Source organism: Lutjanus erythropterus, chromosome 22 (assembly GCF_056507025.1).
Source record: "Lutjanus erythropterus isolate fLutEry1 chromosome 22, fLutEry1.hap2, whole genome shotgun sequence".
NCBI lineage: Eukaryota > Metazoa > Chordata > Actinopteri > Lutjaniformes > Lutjanidae > Lutjanus > Lutjanus erythropterus.
Genome location: NC_139338.1, coordinates 2,982,580 through 3,001,076, shown reverse-complemented (window position 1 = coordinate 3,001,076; position 18,497 = coordinate 2,982,580). Strand labels below are relative to the sequence as shown.

General features: G+C 40.1%; 1 protein-coding gene across 1 annotated transcript in view; it reads right to left on the bottom strand.

Moving 5' to 3' along the window:
* The window catches only part of large1 (LARGE xylosyl- and glucuronyltransferase 1), a 161,834-nt gene that overhangs the window by 43,145 nt on the left and 100,192 nt on the right, over window positions 1-18,497 (bottom strand). Inside the window, exon 7 of the mRNA XM_084710864.1 lies at window positions 579-683. Within this exon, the coding sequence (XP_084566990.1) occupies window positions 579-683 (105 nt within the window). The remainder of the gene's footprint in view (window positions 1-578; window positions 684-18,497) is intronic.

The following is an 18,497-nucleotide window of genomic DNA, read 5'->3' as shown; positions in this document are numbered from 1 at the left end:
TATGAGTGACCCATAGTGACAGGGAGTTTCTGGACCCCTAGGAGGTCCTCAGACTTACTGCAGGGGAAGTTATTGTTCATTTTTTGAACCCCCAAAAAAACAAAAAAACAAAACATTTAATTTTCACAGCACTGACAGGAGGTTTTCCATGAATCCTCATGTGATCATGTGAGCTAGTTAACCTACTAAATCACTGTGTGGCACCTATCCATAACGGAAAACTATTTAGCTATGCATTATTGAAACATATTAGCCAATTAACTGTATTATTGTCCCAAGTATAATAACAATGAACACATTTTGAGCCACAGTGGATAATTTTGTAACATCATGAGCGAGAGAATCTGATGCACCCTCCACCTCAGATCCCAATGGTGAAAGTACAACATTAGCTGTGCTGTTGACTTAGCAGCTACAGGTAAGTGGAAATGAGAGAGAAGGTCCCTGTCCTGTCTGTGTGTCAGCTAAGGGGCTGATGAACTGGAAAACACTGAAGATCCCTGATTTCCATCATACATTCTTCAGTTTTAAATGTAGCCTCACCATGCTAACATGCTAACATGACATCCTGTACTCACCAGTGTTGAAGCCTCGGCCCAGAGCCGGCCAGGGTCGATGGTTCTTCCACAGGTTCCCCAGGTACCAGTCGCTCTGGTTCTCCACCAGACCCAGAACCTGCTGACCTGAACACAGCAAACACAAACACCATTACTGCTTTTTCACATTCTCTATATTTTCTCTGCAGCTTTCATTTATTTAACTCTAATTAACTGTAGAGGTTATTTCATCACCCACTGCCTTGGATTTATTGTTTTGTACTTCTGTATTGTGTCCTGGGGGTTTGGCTGAAGTAATGTGGTGCTGTTTTTTTTTTAAGAAAACATTTTATTTATTTTTTTTGTTGCATATCTTTAGTATGTGATGTTCAAGGCATCACAGGAATTATTTTATGATGAAACACTGTAATTTATTTACGTTGCTATACACACTAACATTGATTTTGCCAGTCTGCTCTTACATTGACTGGTGATTTTCTTTTTCTATAAATAAATTTCATCTACATACTTTCACACACTTTCAGACACATTCAACACCCAGAAAAGGCTGTGGATTTGGAGAAATTAGAAAAAAATCTTAAATTGCAGGTCAGAGAGTGGTGAAATATGAACATACTCCTTACCATATGCCATCTAATCCTATAATCAGGGACATTACAAGCCAATAGACATGAATAAGGGAGATGTTGCCAGTCCAGATGTGTCCTGTGCTAAGATGACAAATCAATTGTATATAATAATCTGTCTATATATACACAGACTAACTGTATGTTCTCTGTCTGTCCTCTGACTACCCTTCCTCTCTTCCCCACAAGGAGAAATGTCAAAGTTGATTACACATGCTCAATGCAATGATAATGAGAATACACAACAGCAGACTAAATCGAATTCTCTCAGGTCAGCATACAAAAGCACCTATTAGATTTATCCAAGTTGGTTTTATCAAAGAGCTGAGCCAGTCTTATAAAAAAAAAGGTCATCCCTAGAAGAGAAAAGAAATAAGACTACATAAAACTTTTTGTATTATGTTCCTCATGGTGAAATAATAGTAAAAGAATGTTACCACATGGGTAAAAACAACTGATATACCATCAACTGTCAAATAGAAATATTAATATATAATAACTCATAAAGTCACAAATAGCTGTGGGTGTAGCAAGCATATATAAATAAAGGCAGGTCCCTAATGTTAGGAGATTTTCCAAATTTAGGTATCTTATGTTTGCATATGCTGAATCAAACTAAAGCCTTTAGGTCACTGGTCACCCTATATTACTGACCCTAAGGAATGGGAGGAAAGGGTGCTAAGCTGTGGTCTCAGACCTTGTACATTCATCGTTCTCTTGTTTTGGATTTGAAGACCAATGGACTAATTTTATATGCTGTAGATGTGTTGGGTCTGACCATATTTGGGCATTGATTATTTATGGAATTATCTGGGTAGGCTTAAAGACTATTCCTGGAGCACTGAAACTCCAGTACTGAAGGGAACATAGCCAAGGAGTTCTTGATGGCTCGCAGCCCCTACTGGCCAGTTATGAGCCTGATGTACTGATGGAGTTAGTGCCATAATAGTCTGCAAATTAAATTGAATTTTTCAAGTCAACAGGTAAACACAGAAAAGTGTTGAGTTTGCAGCAACAGCAAACTAAAACGACCAAAGAGCAGACCATAAAACAGGGAGACTTCTGAATCAAATTGACTACTAATACAATGAAATTAGGGGTAAAGGTCTGGTTCTCTCTGGAGTTGAGGTAAATAAAGGTCACTACTGGGGAATTTATGGTAATTAAATTTTGGGATAGCAGCTTTAAGACTAATTGTAAGCTCAATAAGAAAAAAACTTCTTGGGCATTGGTTTTATGATGAGATAAGGAGATAATTGAGTCATGATCTGTGGCTAACTGGTTGTTCTTGGCTTCCGTATGGTTTGGATTATGTGCAGACAGAAATGGAGGTTGGAGGGGATCAGCAGCAGACACTTGAGGGTCAACTGGTTCAACAGAAAGCCAGCAGAAACATAATCCCTTCATAAAGTGGGCTTTTATGTCTGAGTCCACAACAAACCGGGAAAGAACTTTAACTGCCACCTCACAAATGGCACACTGCCGTCATGAGAGGAGGTGCAAATTGAATTCAATGCTTGGCTCATATGAATTTAAAGTTTTTGAGCCACTAGACAAAAGGTATAAAGAGGACAGAAAAGGAGGCGGAATGAAATAAAGAGGAGAGATCCAGGAGATGAAGAAGTCGGAGAGGGGAAGGGAGGTATGTGCGCTTCAGGGCGAGAGATTATGAAAGGCGAGCTGGGCAGAGATAAAGGTCGAGGAGATAGGCATTAGGGAGGAGATAGGAGCACAGAGAGCGGGCATGGGTGTAGCTGTGGCAGCTTTAATGAAGGCTGTAAGGAAGATTAATGAGTGCTTATTGGAGCAGGCAGCAGAGAGCAGGCAGCCACTTTAGAAAGGCTGCAAAACAAAGAATACAGATCTGCCACCAAGGTGACGACTAAGTGGGACGATTAGAGCTCAAAAAGACAACACTGCTGCTTTTACTGGGACACACTTCACAGGTGGCGCTACTTTGGTGCAGGTTCATCAAAAAAATGCCTGTTAGTTTAATCTCATTGTCGGCAGCGGTGGGAAGCAAATCCCTTCTTGTATATTCAACTCCATACTCTTATTAAGGTTAAACTATTTTGATTGCAATTAAGTGATAAACCTGTGTGATTAATTATAGTTAATGACATTTTAATCATGCTGAATGCCCCTGAATAGCAAACACATTTAACACCAGCGAAATGTAGTCAGAATCACAGGCAACTTCTTTACTGCTCTACTTCCCAAAATCCGCAGCTACCTCCTAGAGGCAGACCTCAGAGAGAAGCTGGGCCCAAGACACTCACAGTCAAGAACAGCTTGAAAGAACTATGTGGAATGCTTGCACTGCATCCACCACAGGCATCAGGACTGGGTGCAATGTCAGCTGTGTAGCAGGCAAAGACGTGCTGACCGCCATCATTGCAGACCAGTTCTAGGGACCTAGAACATCACCTCTCCGGCAGGTAAGGAATGCAACCTTGTGGGGGAGGTGGAGTGGTACCAACTAGATATACTTGGTCTCAGCTTTGTGCACAGCACCGGGTCTGGAATCAAACTTGTAGAGAGTGGCAGGACTCTCTCCTTTTCTGAAGCTGCCTAGTTTGAGAGGTGCCTGGTGAGTTTGGGGATACTTTTGGGCAGCACTATGCTCGAGTCCTCCTCAAGAACAACAACTTCCTCTGAGTGATTCACACAGAGGAAGAATCCAGATTTCTGACCCACCTGCCTGTCAGTTTTTACTTGCCCTATGCAAAGTGTTTTATTTATTGGCAGTTATCAAATGATGCCCTTAAGAGACCATGTAGGTGTGGTACTGTGTGCCCAGGTCAGTCCCATTTTTCTGGAGAAGCATTCTGGAGAACACTGTAAATGGCTGCGCAGGTTTTGAAACATGATACGCTGTGGTAATCAGTTTTACAATAACCTGACTTGCTCCATGTTCATGCATTGGCAAAGCCCCGGTGGAAGGGTTTTTGGCAGCACTATTAGCTGCCATTGCAAACAAGATTCTGTTGGCTCTAGTTATGGAACTCCAGTACGTTTTTCTGAAACTTGACATGCTTCTGAAAATGACCCTGTTTTATCCTCCTTGCTCTCTTGTGCAATGAATAGCTTGAGTTTTGACTACATCCTCTGATGCTACCCAATTTATCTCTTGTTTCCAGGATGATTGAAATTCTCACTTGCACCTCAGCTCATAAACTTTGTCTTTGAACACGACCGTTTCCTCTTGCTGCCTGATCAGTACTGCAATGTGCAGCTCTCAATAGAGATAGGAATTAAGCGATGTTACTTACCAAAATAAAACCAGTTCATGATTGACTACAACAATAAGACTACACCACAGATTTTTGGGGTCATTAGCAGAATTAACATTAATGCTCACTACCCACAAATGCAATGGCATGATTGTCTATCAAGCAATAAGATAAAGATGTTTATAACTTTATACCTTAGAACTGCATTCATTGATATTTGCAATCACTTTGGTGCAGCATAAGAAGCTGAAAACACATAATAAGTTTGAACACTGTATAAAGTTGCTAGCTATTTGCTACACATCCATCAGACAAATAGCAACATCATCATATATTTATGGCCTGATGAATGTAAGTCCACCATTCTCCTTTTGCCTCTGTTTTTGGTCTCCACCAACTCCTGAGGGAAATATCCATCTCTTCAGCTGATAAATGCTCCACTATGTTCTCCAGCTAGTATCTAACTATGTCGGTCTGTTGTTTGGTGCTGGGCACGTAGAATTCAGTGGATTTATCTGAGCTTTTTAACTAAAAACAACCTTCCGCTGCTGCTGAAAATTATGTTTATGAGAGTGGAATTTCTGGGCCAAAAATTGACAAAATGTCCAAAAAGAAGCTAAAAACCTTCAAACCAAAGGGAACTGCAGAGTTAGTGATAATTCTGTGTGGCTTTGTTACTATAAGCAACACCCTTCACTATCACAATAATTTCATAAAACCTATGTTTATATTTTTGAAACTTTTTCAAGGTCATCTTACAAAGTTTTACACCAAAATAAACTATTAAACAGTTCTCCATCCCCATCAATATCAATGTCATTGTTTATGTTCCAGACTAGCAAACAGCCTATCCTTCTTACAAAAATCTTTGAGTAAATCCAAACATCCACAATGAGAAAAACTGATGAGCAACTGACCGTGAAGCCTCAACCATCGGCTTTCTCAAAAACAAATACTGACTTTCCAAGTCAAAGAGCCATGACAGGCAAGAAAAAGGAACCAAAATCAATACAGCTTTACTCAGTTTCAAAAAAAAGGAGGAAAAGATGGAACGGCTCTGGTTTAGAATAATATCTCACAGAAAATGTTCCATCAAACAAGGCGACTCTTGACACTGTTCTCTATTCAAACAAAGCTGTCAGCCAGAGACACTGCATCAGCCTTTTTCATCTTCAATACAGATTAATTCACATTACACTGTTTAGTTGCTATTGATCTTGTAATTTACCGACTGACTATCTGGCCTGCGAGCCCCTGAAGGATTAAAGCCGATACCGGCTATTTAGCAATTACAGTGTGGTTAGAATGTATTACAGAGTTGGACAAAATAGTATGTATGCACGTCCTACATAGCAAAGTCCTCACACAGCAAACCTCAGGCCATCCACAATCTATTTCCCAGCATGCAGGAGGCTGAGGGAGTGAGCGGTTCTTAAATTAGCTGTGGAGAGGTACCAGGAGATCAGTGGGAGTTTTTACTGCTGAGTCAGTGGTGCTGATACAAGTAAAGATGAATGCCAAGGTCAGCAGGCCCAACATACACTCTTCACTCCAGTATTTTATCCTCCTACTGCACCGCACCTCACATGGAGCACTGATCGACAACTTTATCAGGAGATACAACATTCAACAAATGACTGCTGAGAAATCTTGTAAAGTGATTATGTAACAACTTGTGCATGTGGAGGTTGTTCTGGGCTGCTGCCTTTGTCTATATGAGGGCTGGACCATAGGCAGAATTCTACTGTGATAATATGATGCTGGTCCAAAGTCATGATTCCAAATAAACTTAATTAAAAACTAAGTCAAAGTTTGTTTAACATATGAAGAGTTTTTGTTTAATGTAATGCATTGGAGTGAATATTAATTTGAGAAGTTCTATGTTATTTTACATCTGTGATAATACTGTATCTACCATATTGAGACAACTATAAGAAGACACTTTCCTGAAAATGACCTTTGAAAAAGTGTCCATTGTACTACATTTGAAGACTAGACGAATATGTATTCATAACATAAAATATGTCATTTGAAAATACAATATGATCATGATACAGGGGTTATGATTCAATACACTGCAATACTGTAAGCAGGTTGATATACTGCTATTTTTTTAACCTAATTTTAGGAAAAGTGTCATAGTATAAAGAACACATCACCATATGCATACAATTTGAGTAAAACATTTTTTATACAATCAGAACAGTGAATATAGATTTAAAAAACTGCTATCAAACATCAAGGGCTTAAAATGAACCTCTGACACAAATCCTTGCATATATCACAATACCACAATACAGTTTTTTTGAGAATCGATACAGTATCACAAAACATAACGGCACGATATTTAAGTGTTTCAAGATTTTTTTACAACCCTGCCGAAAGCTTTGGATTATGGGTTATTTTTGCCAAGCAAACACGTTTCTTTACATCATTAACCTACATAAGTTTCTGTTAGTTGTGTAAGTTTGGCTGCCACAAAGGAAAGACATCCCCAGAAAAAGATCAAGGATAATTTGTAACACAGCCAAGAGTTATTAATGTGATGATCCATCAATCCATGCATTCGTTTATGTTTTTGCTATGTTTCATTTTCGTAAGAAAAAAGGCTACAGAGATGATCTCATCCTTGGACTAATAGTAGGTTACATCAGGAAAACGTTCTCAACACAACTTAGCCTCAAAGTTTGTTTTCAAAAAACTTTTTCCATGTTTCCATGGTTTGATGTAAATGTTTGACCCAACTGGTTGATCATTTACACAGAATAGTGCAAAAGTAAGGGTATGCCAACCAGAAAAGAACATTGATATGGGACAGTTCTTCAAAACCCTTGACCCAATCCAATGAAAATATTTTTTAACCTCTAATGTCAATGTGTTTATTACTAAAAACATGATATAAATAACATTTTTGGTCAGCTTGGTATTTTGGGGCTTTAGATTACACCAGACGAGCAGTATGGAGGCATTTCATGTTTTTATCCTGTTGTTTTTTTTTATATTTGAAAACTGGTCACTATTCACTTCCATTGTTTGGGAGATTCTGCAACACTGTTTTGCTATGAAACTCCAGCAGTGTTTTGTGGACTAAAAAACTAAACCAGACCTTCAACTGGCATGAGGGTGAGTAGATAATGACTGAATTTTCATTTTTGGGTGAACTGTCCCTTTGTTGACGTAGACTGGAACATGGGGGAGAGAGAAAGAGAGACAGGTATAAAATAGAACAACTATCCATAGACTAACCTGAACTAGTTAATTCATCTGCAAACTGATGTCAGCAGTTCATTTGAATACAGTTGATCTGGCTGTTGTTGTGTCTCAGGTTGCTGTCTGACTGTTGCTGTCACTGTTAACCAGCGCTAGAAGAAATTCTCCATCTACATAGAGAACTAAAACCATTCTGACTGACTGATGCACAGCAGGTTAATTCAAGTTGGACTTGAAGCAAAGTGTCCTCTTGCACAGCAGGATCCAACCCTGGCGTTGTGGAATTTCAATAAATCACATTCTATCATGAATAATGTTCTTGTTTCCTAATAATAGATAAGTCTTTTCCCCAGCAGACATTTTGACTTGTTATTTTAGGAAAAGCAGGTGTTACTAATAACTTTATCGATAGCTCCATTCCAGTCAAGTGTCCTATTAAGTTTTGTGAAGAAACAAATGGCCACATCTTTCTTCTTGGAAGAACCAACAGGTTAAATAAGAGTCGAGTTGCTCAGAGTTAGCATGATGAGTCGAGTCACCGTCTGTGTTTCTGTGTCCTTGAGCGCCAAGTGATCAGCTAAAAAGCATTTGTGTCCCGGGAGGTTTGAACTGCTGAAAAAGAGAGAAATGATGCCTCATGCACTTAGAAAACTGCAATACACTTAAGTGTTCTTAATTCAAGGACAGGTAGCTGCTTCCCCTGCCAAACCATCATCTGCCATCGGCTCTGTTGATTGCAGAAGGTGGGGGACTGAGGGCGGGCATGATGTCATAATGTAATGCAGGGTGTTGTCATGGCGACCCACTTCTGTTATTAGGGTGCCTGCATTTTGCATACCAACTGCAGGCACAGGACAGGTTGGAATTGGGTTTCATTTCCAATCAAGAACAACATCAGATATCACATTCTGGAAATTCTCCCAGCAGATTTGGATAATTTAGGGAGCAAACTTGGATAAAATCTAAAGAGTGTATGACTACCTTTTAATATCCGCAAAATCGAAGGATTAAGTTTCATGGGCAAGGAGCTGCGGGATACAATTTTAATAATTCAACACTTTTTAAGGCCCTGCTGATACCCTGGAGACCATCTACAGAGCTAACTCTCATCTGCAAAGCTTTCTATCATCATTCACCTACACAGTCACACAGTTTCACATGTGCTTCCGCTTGTCCTTCTCTACACTCTTTGCTGCACGTGTTTTTTAACGTTTAAAAATGCACCGGTGACTGGGAGTCAGACAAAATGTGGGTTTTGTAAAAGCAATGGAAGCTGAGATATTTGACAAATGCAGTTCTACACAGCTGTTACTTAACAGTACCTCAGTCTTTCTGGTGTCAACAGGCTCTGACCTCCATTTTCAGTGAACAGCCCAGAGGTTGGCTCATGGTGAATCTACCTTGTCTGTCTGAGCAGAGTCAAGGAAAGGGAGCCGCCACATGTGCTTACAATTCTCTGTCTCACTAAACACTCGCAATATTACCTGAAGACTGGACAGAGACTTGTCTTTTGCTCTTGATTACCAAAACTGATTTTTGAACATTTTTAGTTACCTTTTCTATCAACTGATCATAGATTGTGTCACTTAACAATAAATGTCCATTGCCTCAGTGTCAAACCAGAGCCAGAGGACAGTGACGGAATAGATTTTCTTTCCTTCTGTGTCAGGTTGTTGGAACTGAAGTGAGCTGAAATGAACTGCTGGGCTGATTTGGACTGAGAAGGGTGGGAGGAGGTGGTGTTGTTCATGTGTCAATTTGTGGGGATTATATAGTGTTGGTGGACCATATCTCCAGCTCGTCACCACATAGATCGCAGTCTTCTCACATTTTCACCAGCTATTTTCTAACATGTATAATGTTTTCAGAGGAAAAACACAATCTTTAGGATACTATATAATATGAGCTACCTTGAACTTGTGTCACTTATCAATGTATGTTGTTCATATTTAGTTCATAAATTGATTCTTTGTCAGTTGAATCAATTTGCACATTCATATGTGATGTTGATGGATTAGTCAAACTAATCAAGTCAAAGTTAAACAATATTTGCTTTGCCATTGTTTTGTGGAGTCGTGTGTGCAGCACTGTCTGGTTCCTGGTCCGACTTTGACAGCTGTATTTAAATATTTAATGTTAAAATATCACTAATGCAACAAATATTAAATATGCATGGGGTACATGTTTTGCAGTTTGCCACTCATGGCAACCAAATGTCAAGAATTGGTTGCCAATTTCTCAAAATGGTAGCCAGTGGCAACCTGGCCACCATTACTGTTGAGTCCAGTGTCATTTCTGAAAATAAAATAAAATGACTCAATGCTGCAGAGGCTGTAGTGTCCATTACATCCAAACTATGAAAGTTTGGGACAATCAAGCTATAAGTTCTGCTTTTCTCAGAGCCTTTCAAACAATCGGCCAGATCATTCGGCGCCACAATGGATCTTTCCATTGTTATGCAGACGACACACAGATATACCTGCCCCTGAGACCAGATGACCCAAGAAGCCTAGCTGCTGTGACAGACTGCCTCAATGACATAAACTGTTGGATGGCCCAGAACTTTCTTCAACTTAACAACTCTAAATCAGAAGTCATATTGTTCAGTCCACTAAATTCCATCATTCCCATCACAAATAGCCTCGGTCCCCTATCCACAAATCTCACTTCCTCTGCCAGAAATCTTGGAGTAATTTTTGATTCAGATCTCAGTTTCCAAACACACATCAATAAAGTTGTCCAGTCCTGTTTTCTCCAGCTACGTATCATTTCAAGAATCAAACCACTGCTCCCACACTCTGACCTGGAAATAATCATTCACTCCTATTCTCCAGACTCGATTACTGCAATTCACTCCTGTATGGTATTCACCAAAAGTCACTCTCCCGCCTCCAACTGGTTCAGAACGCAGCAGCTAGGCTTCTTACTGGTTTTAACAGACGACATCACATCACCCCAATCCTGGCTTCCCTCCATTGGCTTCCTGTATGTTTTAGAATTGATTTTAAGATTTTACTGATCACTTTTAAAGCCCGCCTGGGTCTGGCCCCTAGCTACATAGCCGAAATGTTAACTCCCTACAAGCCAGTACGCAGCCTTAGATCCTCGGGCAGGGAACGCCTAGCTGTTCCAAAGTCGAGGCTTAAATCTAAAGGTGACCGCGCTTTCTCCATCAGGGCCCCTCGACTTTGGAACGACCTGCCCGAGGAGATAAGGCTTGCAGATTCAGTAACATCTTTTAAATCACTTCTTAAAACCCATTTTTATAGACTTGCTTTTATGTGATGTCGAATGTTGTCTTGTTCCATCCCTTTATTGTTTATATTGACTTGACAACATCATGTTATGTCTCTGTAATCTCTGCCCTCTTCATTTTAACTTATTCTTAGTGTCATGTTTTTCTAGTTTTACTGTTTTTATTTCTTTTACTGTGTCATTGCTTTTTCTATGTTTTAGTGTCTTTGCTTGTGTCTTCTTTTGCTTCAGCCTTAGTTAACTCCTGTTTGGCCCTCTGTTGTTATTTTTCCATGGTATCCTGCTCTTGTGCTCTTTTACTTTGTCTGTCAAAGCACTTTGTAAACTCTGTTTTTAAAGGTGCTATATAAATAAAGTTATTATTATTATTATTATTATTATTATTATTATTAATAGAGCTAAAGGTTAAGAAACTGTAGGGGAAAAAAAGTAATGAAACTGTTGAAGTCAAAAGGGTTAAACCTCTAGGGAGCATGAATTTGATCAGCACATTTCACTGGATTATGAGTTATTTGCAGGCCAAGTAAATATTTAGAAACCTCAGACTTGTCCGTTAGGTAGCACAGAAGGAAAGCTTATGGAAAGTCTGCCATGGAAGGGGATCATAATCTGTGGAGCATGAATGTGCTCACAAGGCAATGTTCCCATTAGATTTGGCTGGTTCTTGCAAACAGGTCCTCCAGCTGAAGGGACAAAATTTGTCATTGCTCATGGGATAAAAATTGGAGCAAAATGTGGAGAGTTGTAGAACTGTATGTCAGTCTATAGATGTACTTATATAAAAATGTGTGTGTTAATCTGTAAATGTATAAAGACTGTAGTGTGTAAAGTGTGTAAAATAATCTGAAAAATATATGTTCAAAAAATATATCAATGGTGATTAGTGAACAAAAATGTAAATAAGAGAGCTTCTAAGAAAGGGAGAACCAGAGATTTCTCCAGTTCTACCTCATTCTACCTCATATTCACCTCTCAATTTCAAGTCTTTTGACTTGATATTCTCCTCTCATGCCTGATATCTGTAAATTTGTGACATTCTGTTTTAGTTCAAAACTTGTTTTTAGCCCTGAGCTACGACTCAGGCTCACACTGTGTACTGCTCCATTTCCAGTGTGCCACAGTAGCTGCAGTGTCTACACACCATCAGGCAGCAGCACGTTTTGATTTTAAGTTATATTTTAATTTAATTTTAATACTGTATTAAGGCAGTCTGAAGAACTGACATCAATCAGTCAGCTCAGTCAACTGGTTTTAATATTTTTGCGTATGTTTCTCGTCTTTATGCTGTTTATATCTTTGTTACTCAAACTGACAAATTGTAAAATCCTGACCCAATGCAACTCTCGGGACACTGGTGGTTTCGACAAATTAAGTTCTCTTGTTAAATTGCATTTCAGGCAAGTCAAATGTTAAGAGCTAATTCATTAATTTCAACCGATCTAAAGATAAAAGTCGACCACGATGAATTAGGCTTCAAGTCTCTCTGCAATTGAAGGTTAGATAATTTGTTTTTTCATCTCTTCACTTTCATTCTCAAAATGTTAGATTGTGTGAAGTTGTTTTTTATACTACAAGTGTTACTGAAGTCCTGAAACTGCTGATCGTGTAAGACAGAACCTGGTTAAATGAATGATACGCTGTGGTTGCAGTATATATGACTTCTCCTTGAACAGGAGTGTTGTGTGGAGTAACTCCTCAGCTCAAACTGTGTGGCGGCACTGACAGCTTATTTAGCAGATGGCGAGGTACAGTACTATATCTATATAAGTGACCACTCTCCAATGAGTTTTGCCACCAGGGAAAGACGAGTGTGAGGGAAAAGCTGGTGTGTGCAGGAGCGCTGGGCCTGAGGGTGTACCATGCTGGATGGGTGACTCCCAGTGTCAGTGCACGGGGCTCGTTCCAGCTCACCAGCTCTGTGGAAAGACTTCATCACACCAGTGATGGGCAATTATTGCTTATGTCAATCAAAATGATATCAAACCAAGTCACTGCTCACTGATAAGGTTCTGTTTCCCTTTGCCTGCCGTTAACTCTCCTCTCCCTGCCTCAGTTTCTCTTGTCTCTCACATCAGTGCAGATTATTGGGGGTAAACGGTAGATAACAAAGATAAAACAATGAAAGTAGAAGCTGTAAGATATGCTGTTTCTTTGACGCAATTGTCAAAGTGTCACCAGCTCTTAAAGGGTAATATTTAACTGTGTGATCGCAGCAAAAGATTGGAGGAACAGAAGTGGATGGCAGCCTTTCATTTCAGTGAGCCTCAGAGATGACAGGCAGCAGCAGGAAGGACTGAACTGTCACTGCCCAGAACAACGGCTTGATTTCAAGCTGAGGTTCAATTTAATTATCCACAACATGCTGATGCAGCTCCACATTTCAGATAAGAATCTGACTTTCTTCTCACTGTAGCTCTGTTTACATGATTAGATGAAGAATTGGTTTGTACCAGTTTGAACAGTTGTTTTCCTTTGAAAAATGTGCACACATTTTACATTTCGATGCTGCTCTTACAGTATCAGAATCAGAAATACTTTATTGATCCCCAGGAGGAAACTGCTGATGGAATGATCCCCCCAGGGATCAGTAAAGTATGTCTGATTCTGATTTTGATAGTGTGAGAGCTGCATCAAAATGAAAAGTCGAAGTCATTTCAACGAGTGCGCTGCTTATCGGTGATCTTTTAAAGCACCATCAATAAGCTGACAGCTGTCTGAAATATAACCTGGAAACATCCAGATATGGACTAAAACCAGAGTAAAATCTCTTGTATGTGTATAGATACCTGACCAATAATTCTGATTCTGTATTTACTTTACGAGACAGCAGGGTTCTGTGCGCCTTCTCATTTATGGGCGCTCCAAATGACACTTTACCACCATGGGATTCCACTAGTGCTTTTACATGGACTGGAGGTGAAATAACATGCTGGCTCCAACCAATGCAACTCCAGACTAAACTAGACTCACAAGTCAGTCTCTAAACACTTTGCTCAATAGAGACTGAGGACAATCTCCCAGCGTTTATTGCTAAAACTAAGAGAGATTTAAAAAACTGCACTGCAGAACCAATCCAAACCTGTCCACCTGTCTGTTTGCCTGCTTAGTCTCTATCTGTTGTTTCTTCAGTGGCAGCACCTCATCAGCACCACCAACCACTGTAAATTTATTGACTCTGTCTCACCCAGCTTGAAGAAGCACATGCAAATCTGCTCTTTAATGCCCCACTTACGTTGGCCTACAAACCCACTCAGCACATCTTGAAGTGCTTCGTGTTTGCATGGTGCTCTGGGTGGTAAAAGGCTTGTCAGATGCTGTGGCGTCGGGTGCGGGCGAAAAATAGGTCACCCTTGACAAATTCATGAAGACAGCAGGTGTAGTAGCACTCCTCGCCTGTGATTTATATAACACTGATGAACAGAATGCGGCGAATTAAAATGGAATGGAAAAGTTGTATGTAATGTATGTCTTTGTTCTGACAGAGTGTGATCTGCCTGTGAAACTGTGTGAAGGTGTATGAATATGAAACAGGGTGTTTGTGGGAAATGAAACCAAGCATGTGCGTGTTAGTTAAATGTATGCATTAGTGTGTCCAAGTAAATGTAAAGAGAGCGACAAAAACACAGAGGGACTTGCATGTGTATGCATGAGACATCCTATTCATGAGTCTCGTCTGGTTCAAACACTTCCTTCCTTCTGAAATAAAAGCCTTCTGTGCACTTGGACCTCTCAGACACACTGCATCGACAGCAGTGTTTACTATGCATAGAATTTATTTAGACAATGCAAGTAAATAAATGTAGATTTTTACTGTTTTTCTTGTTTCTTCATGAAGTGGAAGTCACATGCAGGTGATTGTGAGGGACTGATCTTGCTGTGTGCAGGCTCTTCTTATTCCCTCTTGAAGCAGGCAAGCAACTTTCAACCACATCTCAGTCTTTACAAGTGGAAGGAGTCTGCTCATTTGTCACTGAGATAGCTCAGCTGTCTCAGCTGACCTCAGTTTGGGACTTTGGCTGGGGAAAGTTAAAGAGCAGTGCTTGGCCTATCATTAATCAATACCTCTTTGACAACTGGTTGTTTTCCTAACACTCTAAAAGCAGCTGGAGTGAACCCTCTTTTAAAGAAACCCACACTCAACCCTTGTGATGGAGAGAATTACAGATTTGTCTCTCCTCTTCTTTAAGACACTCAAGCGTGCAGTCCTCACTCAACTCTGCATATCTCAGAATCTCAGAACAATCTTCTTGACCTCCACCAGTCAGGTCGAAGGCAGGCCACTCAACTGATACTGCCCTCCTTGCCTCAGAAAGGAACTGAACACTACTAGAACATCTGGTGGACCTTTCAGCAGTGTTGGACAGACTGAACCACCAGATCCTCTAGAAAATTAGCTCTGGTTCTTCAATTGGTTCCATTTAAGACCCTGGGAACCTTTGTGCCATCTCGTGAACCAGCCCACATTTCCCCCAGTTTTAAGTGGAACCACTGTAATCAAGAACTTAATCAACAGAGGGTGTTGCACATATCACAACAATTTATAGAACAGATTAGTTTTCAGTCTGTGAACCCACTTTGGTTCCCACAGAAAATCTGGTATTTTTTTGGTTCCAGCTGGGAAACAACTTTTCAGTTTCTGAACTATTTTATTTTTGGTGGAAATATTTAGAACTGTTCAAAATTAGATTCTTGGAGCAGAATGTGATTAAGAACAGGAGTGGTTCCATGCTGGTGAGAAAGACCTGTATGGAGTCTCTCACAGTTCTGTTCTGGGTCCCCTTCTTCTCTCTTTATATGTGACTTGGCTCTGTTATTCACTTGCATGTCTTTCCGTACCACAGCTCTGCAGATGACACTCAATAATGCTGTCTTTTACCTGGTCTTAAACCCAGGTGGCAGCATCAATCTCTGTATGTTTGAATGACGGCTCTTCGTGGATGTCTGCACGCCGTCTGAAGGTCATGAAGGCATGTCCTGTCCTTGCCCCCTCCCTTACCATTGAGAACTCTGTAGTGTCCCCAAATTGGACTGCAAGGAATCTGGGTGTAACACTGGACAACTAGCTGTCAACATCGCTGTCACAACCCACTCCTGTGTATTAATTCTCCATGACATCAAGCAGACACATCTATTCCTCACCCAGGGGTTGTTGTAGTTTTTATTCAGGCTTTTGTCATCTTGCAACAAGATTACAGCTCCTGGCTGGTGCCATCTGACCTCTGCAGCTCATCCAGAATTGCAGCAACCCAGCTGGTCTTCAGCCTACCCACGTTCCCCCACACTAAACCACACTTCTGCACCCTGCACTGGCTACCTGTGGCTGCTCCACTACTATTCAAGACACTGATATTAGTCTACAGTGCCAGAAATGGCTCAGGCCATCCTAGACGTGGTCAGCCAATCCACACCAGCCCATCCACTATACTCTGTTACTGTCAATTGGCTTGTCATTCCCTCATCATGGGGAGGGGCCCACAACAAAATCCCGACTGTTTGCTGTCCTGGCTCCACAATAAGGGAACAAGCTCCACAATGATATAAATACAGAAGATCTTCACATTTATCATCACAGACTGAAAACTAATCTGTTCACACAGCACCGTGGCCCATAATAGAAACAACAACAACAACAAAAAAATAGCTTTTTCATTTAAAAAGTAGCACTTCAAGCAGTTCAGCATATTTGATGAAGTTGATGTACTTAAGTGATTCTTGCAATTTGTAGGTATCCACGTGGTTGAATGCACTTGTTGTGAATCACTTTGGATAAAAGCTTCAGCTTAAAAAATTCAGTGTTGTATAATAATTACAGCTGCCTTGCACAAAGCCCTTAATGCCTAAATATGTTTCTTTTGTATTTACTATGTGCAATACGCCTGCAAGTAGAGATGCAGGTGTGTTTCACCAAGTCAAGACTAAAAACATGCACTGAAGACAGGATTCTTGGAGAAAGACTGCAGATGCAGTGGGATGCAGCAAAGAGGCTATGACAGGAAAATACTTCTGCTTTTAGATGTGATCAAATAGAAAGCTGTGTGACCTACTTTATTTGAAGAACAGTGAGGCCCCCCCAACTGCTCAAGTGGAGCTGGTCAGTGGCCAACACAGAAGACTGTACAGCCCTGTACAGACTGGTTGTACTGGGCAGGTTCCAGGTGTGACTTTGTGACTTAGCGTACCAGAAAAAAGCAGAGTCTTACCAAGCAAAACTACCCCTCAAATACAGATTTTAAAAAAAAAGTTCTCAATCAAGAGAGAATATTTGGGATACATTTTGCAGCATGCATGCTGGGAAAGAAAAGCATAATGCTAACTGGGCAGCACAAACCAACATAACCAAGTAGTATTTCCAACCAATAAGTCATCATAACTAAACATCAAAACGCTGTACACAGTTTCTCACTGCCTTTAAAAACAAGCGATATTAGCACTCTTGGATCTGACATCCCCATCAGTAGAAGCCGTGCCTTCAAAATTATCAATGTGATCATTTCCTCATCTGCCACTGCTATTAAAACATGGTTAAGAATAAGAACAAAACTACTTCTTCACAGTTAGGAATAATGGTTTGGGTTAAAATAACTAATGGATGAAAGAACAGTTTAGGGAAAGGAGGGAATATATTAATGAGTAGATGTGAGTGCCTGTTTGAGGAATGCAATGATGGCACACGATAGTGCAAGATAATTGATTACATTACATTATTTATGCATTTTGTAACTCCTATTATTATTCTTTGTCTTACTTCTCTTTGGGGAATAAAAGCTTCCATAAATTGGGGAATGGTAACAGTAATTATAACGTTGCTAAGCTGTTGGCTACAACTTGAGCCCTGTTTTGTCGATATTTGTGTCTAAACTGGACATCATTATCCTCAGAAAGTTTTAGTAATGACTTCAACAAGGAGTAAAAATTATGATGCAAGTTGTGGCAGTTAGTTGCTACAGGTACTGGCATGCACATGTTCCCTCATGACACATACACATACATTGTTTCCCAAGGAATACTGGCTAGTTTCTGGTTCTGAACCAATTTATTTTTTGTTGAAAATGCTAACAAAAGTTCAAAATTAGTTGCGTTAAGTGGAACATGACTGGGAATGGGAGTGGTTCCATGTTGGTGAAAAAGGCCTTTGTGTTTCTGAATGGCATCTCTCAGTGGATGTCTGCACATCATCTGAAGTTCAGCCTGGAAAAGACTGAGCTGCTCTTCATTCTCACCCATGACCTCTCCAGTACCATCAAGAACTTCATGGTAACCCCAGATCAGACCTCTTCTTATAGAGTTCCCATAAGTTGGGGAATGGTAACATTAAGTATAACATTGCTATGTTGGAGTTACTGAGTTTCTGCTTCTGGCTACAACTTGAGTTGTGTTAATATTTGTGAAGATTATGAAAAATTGGACATCATTAACGTATGCTGAATTAGATATTAGCAGATCCTGTTTTTAATGTATCTGTGGATGTACAGAGGATAAAATTATCCTCAGAAAACATAAGTCACACTGTGTCTACAAATGTTGTATATCATCTCTGTGAGTTCAGATTCGACTGAACAGACTAAAGGTAGCATGTACCTGTTCCTTTCCCTCATACAGTTTTTAGAGTATTTTGG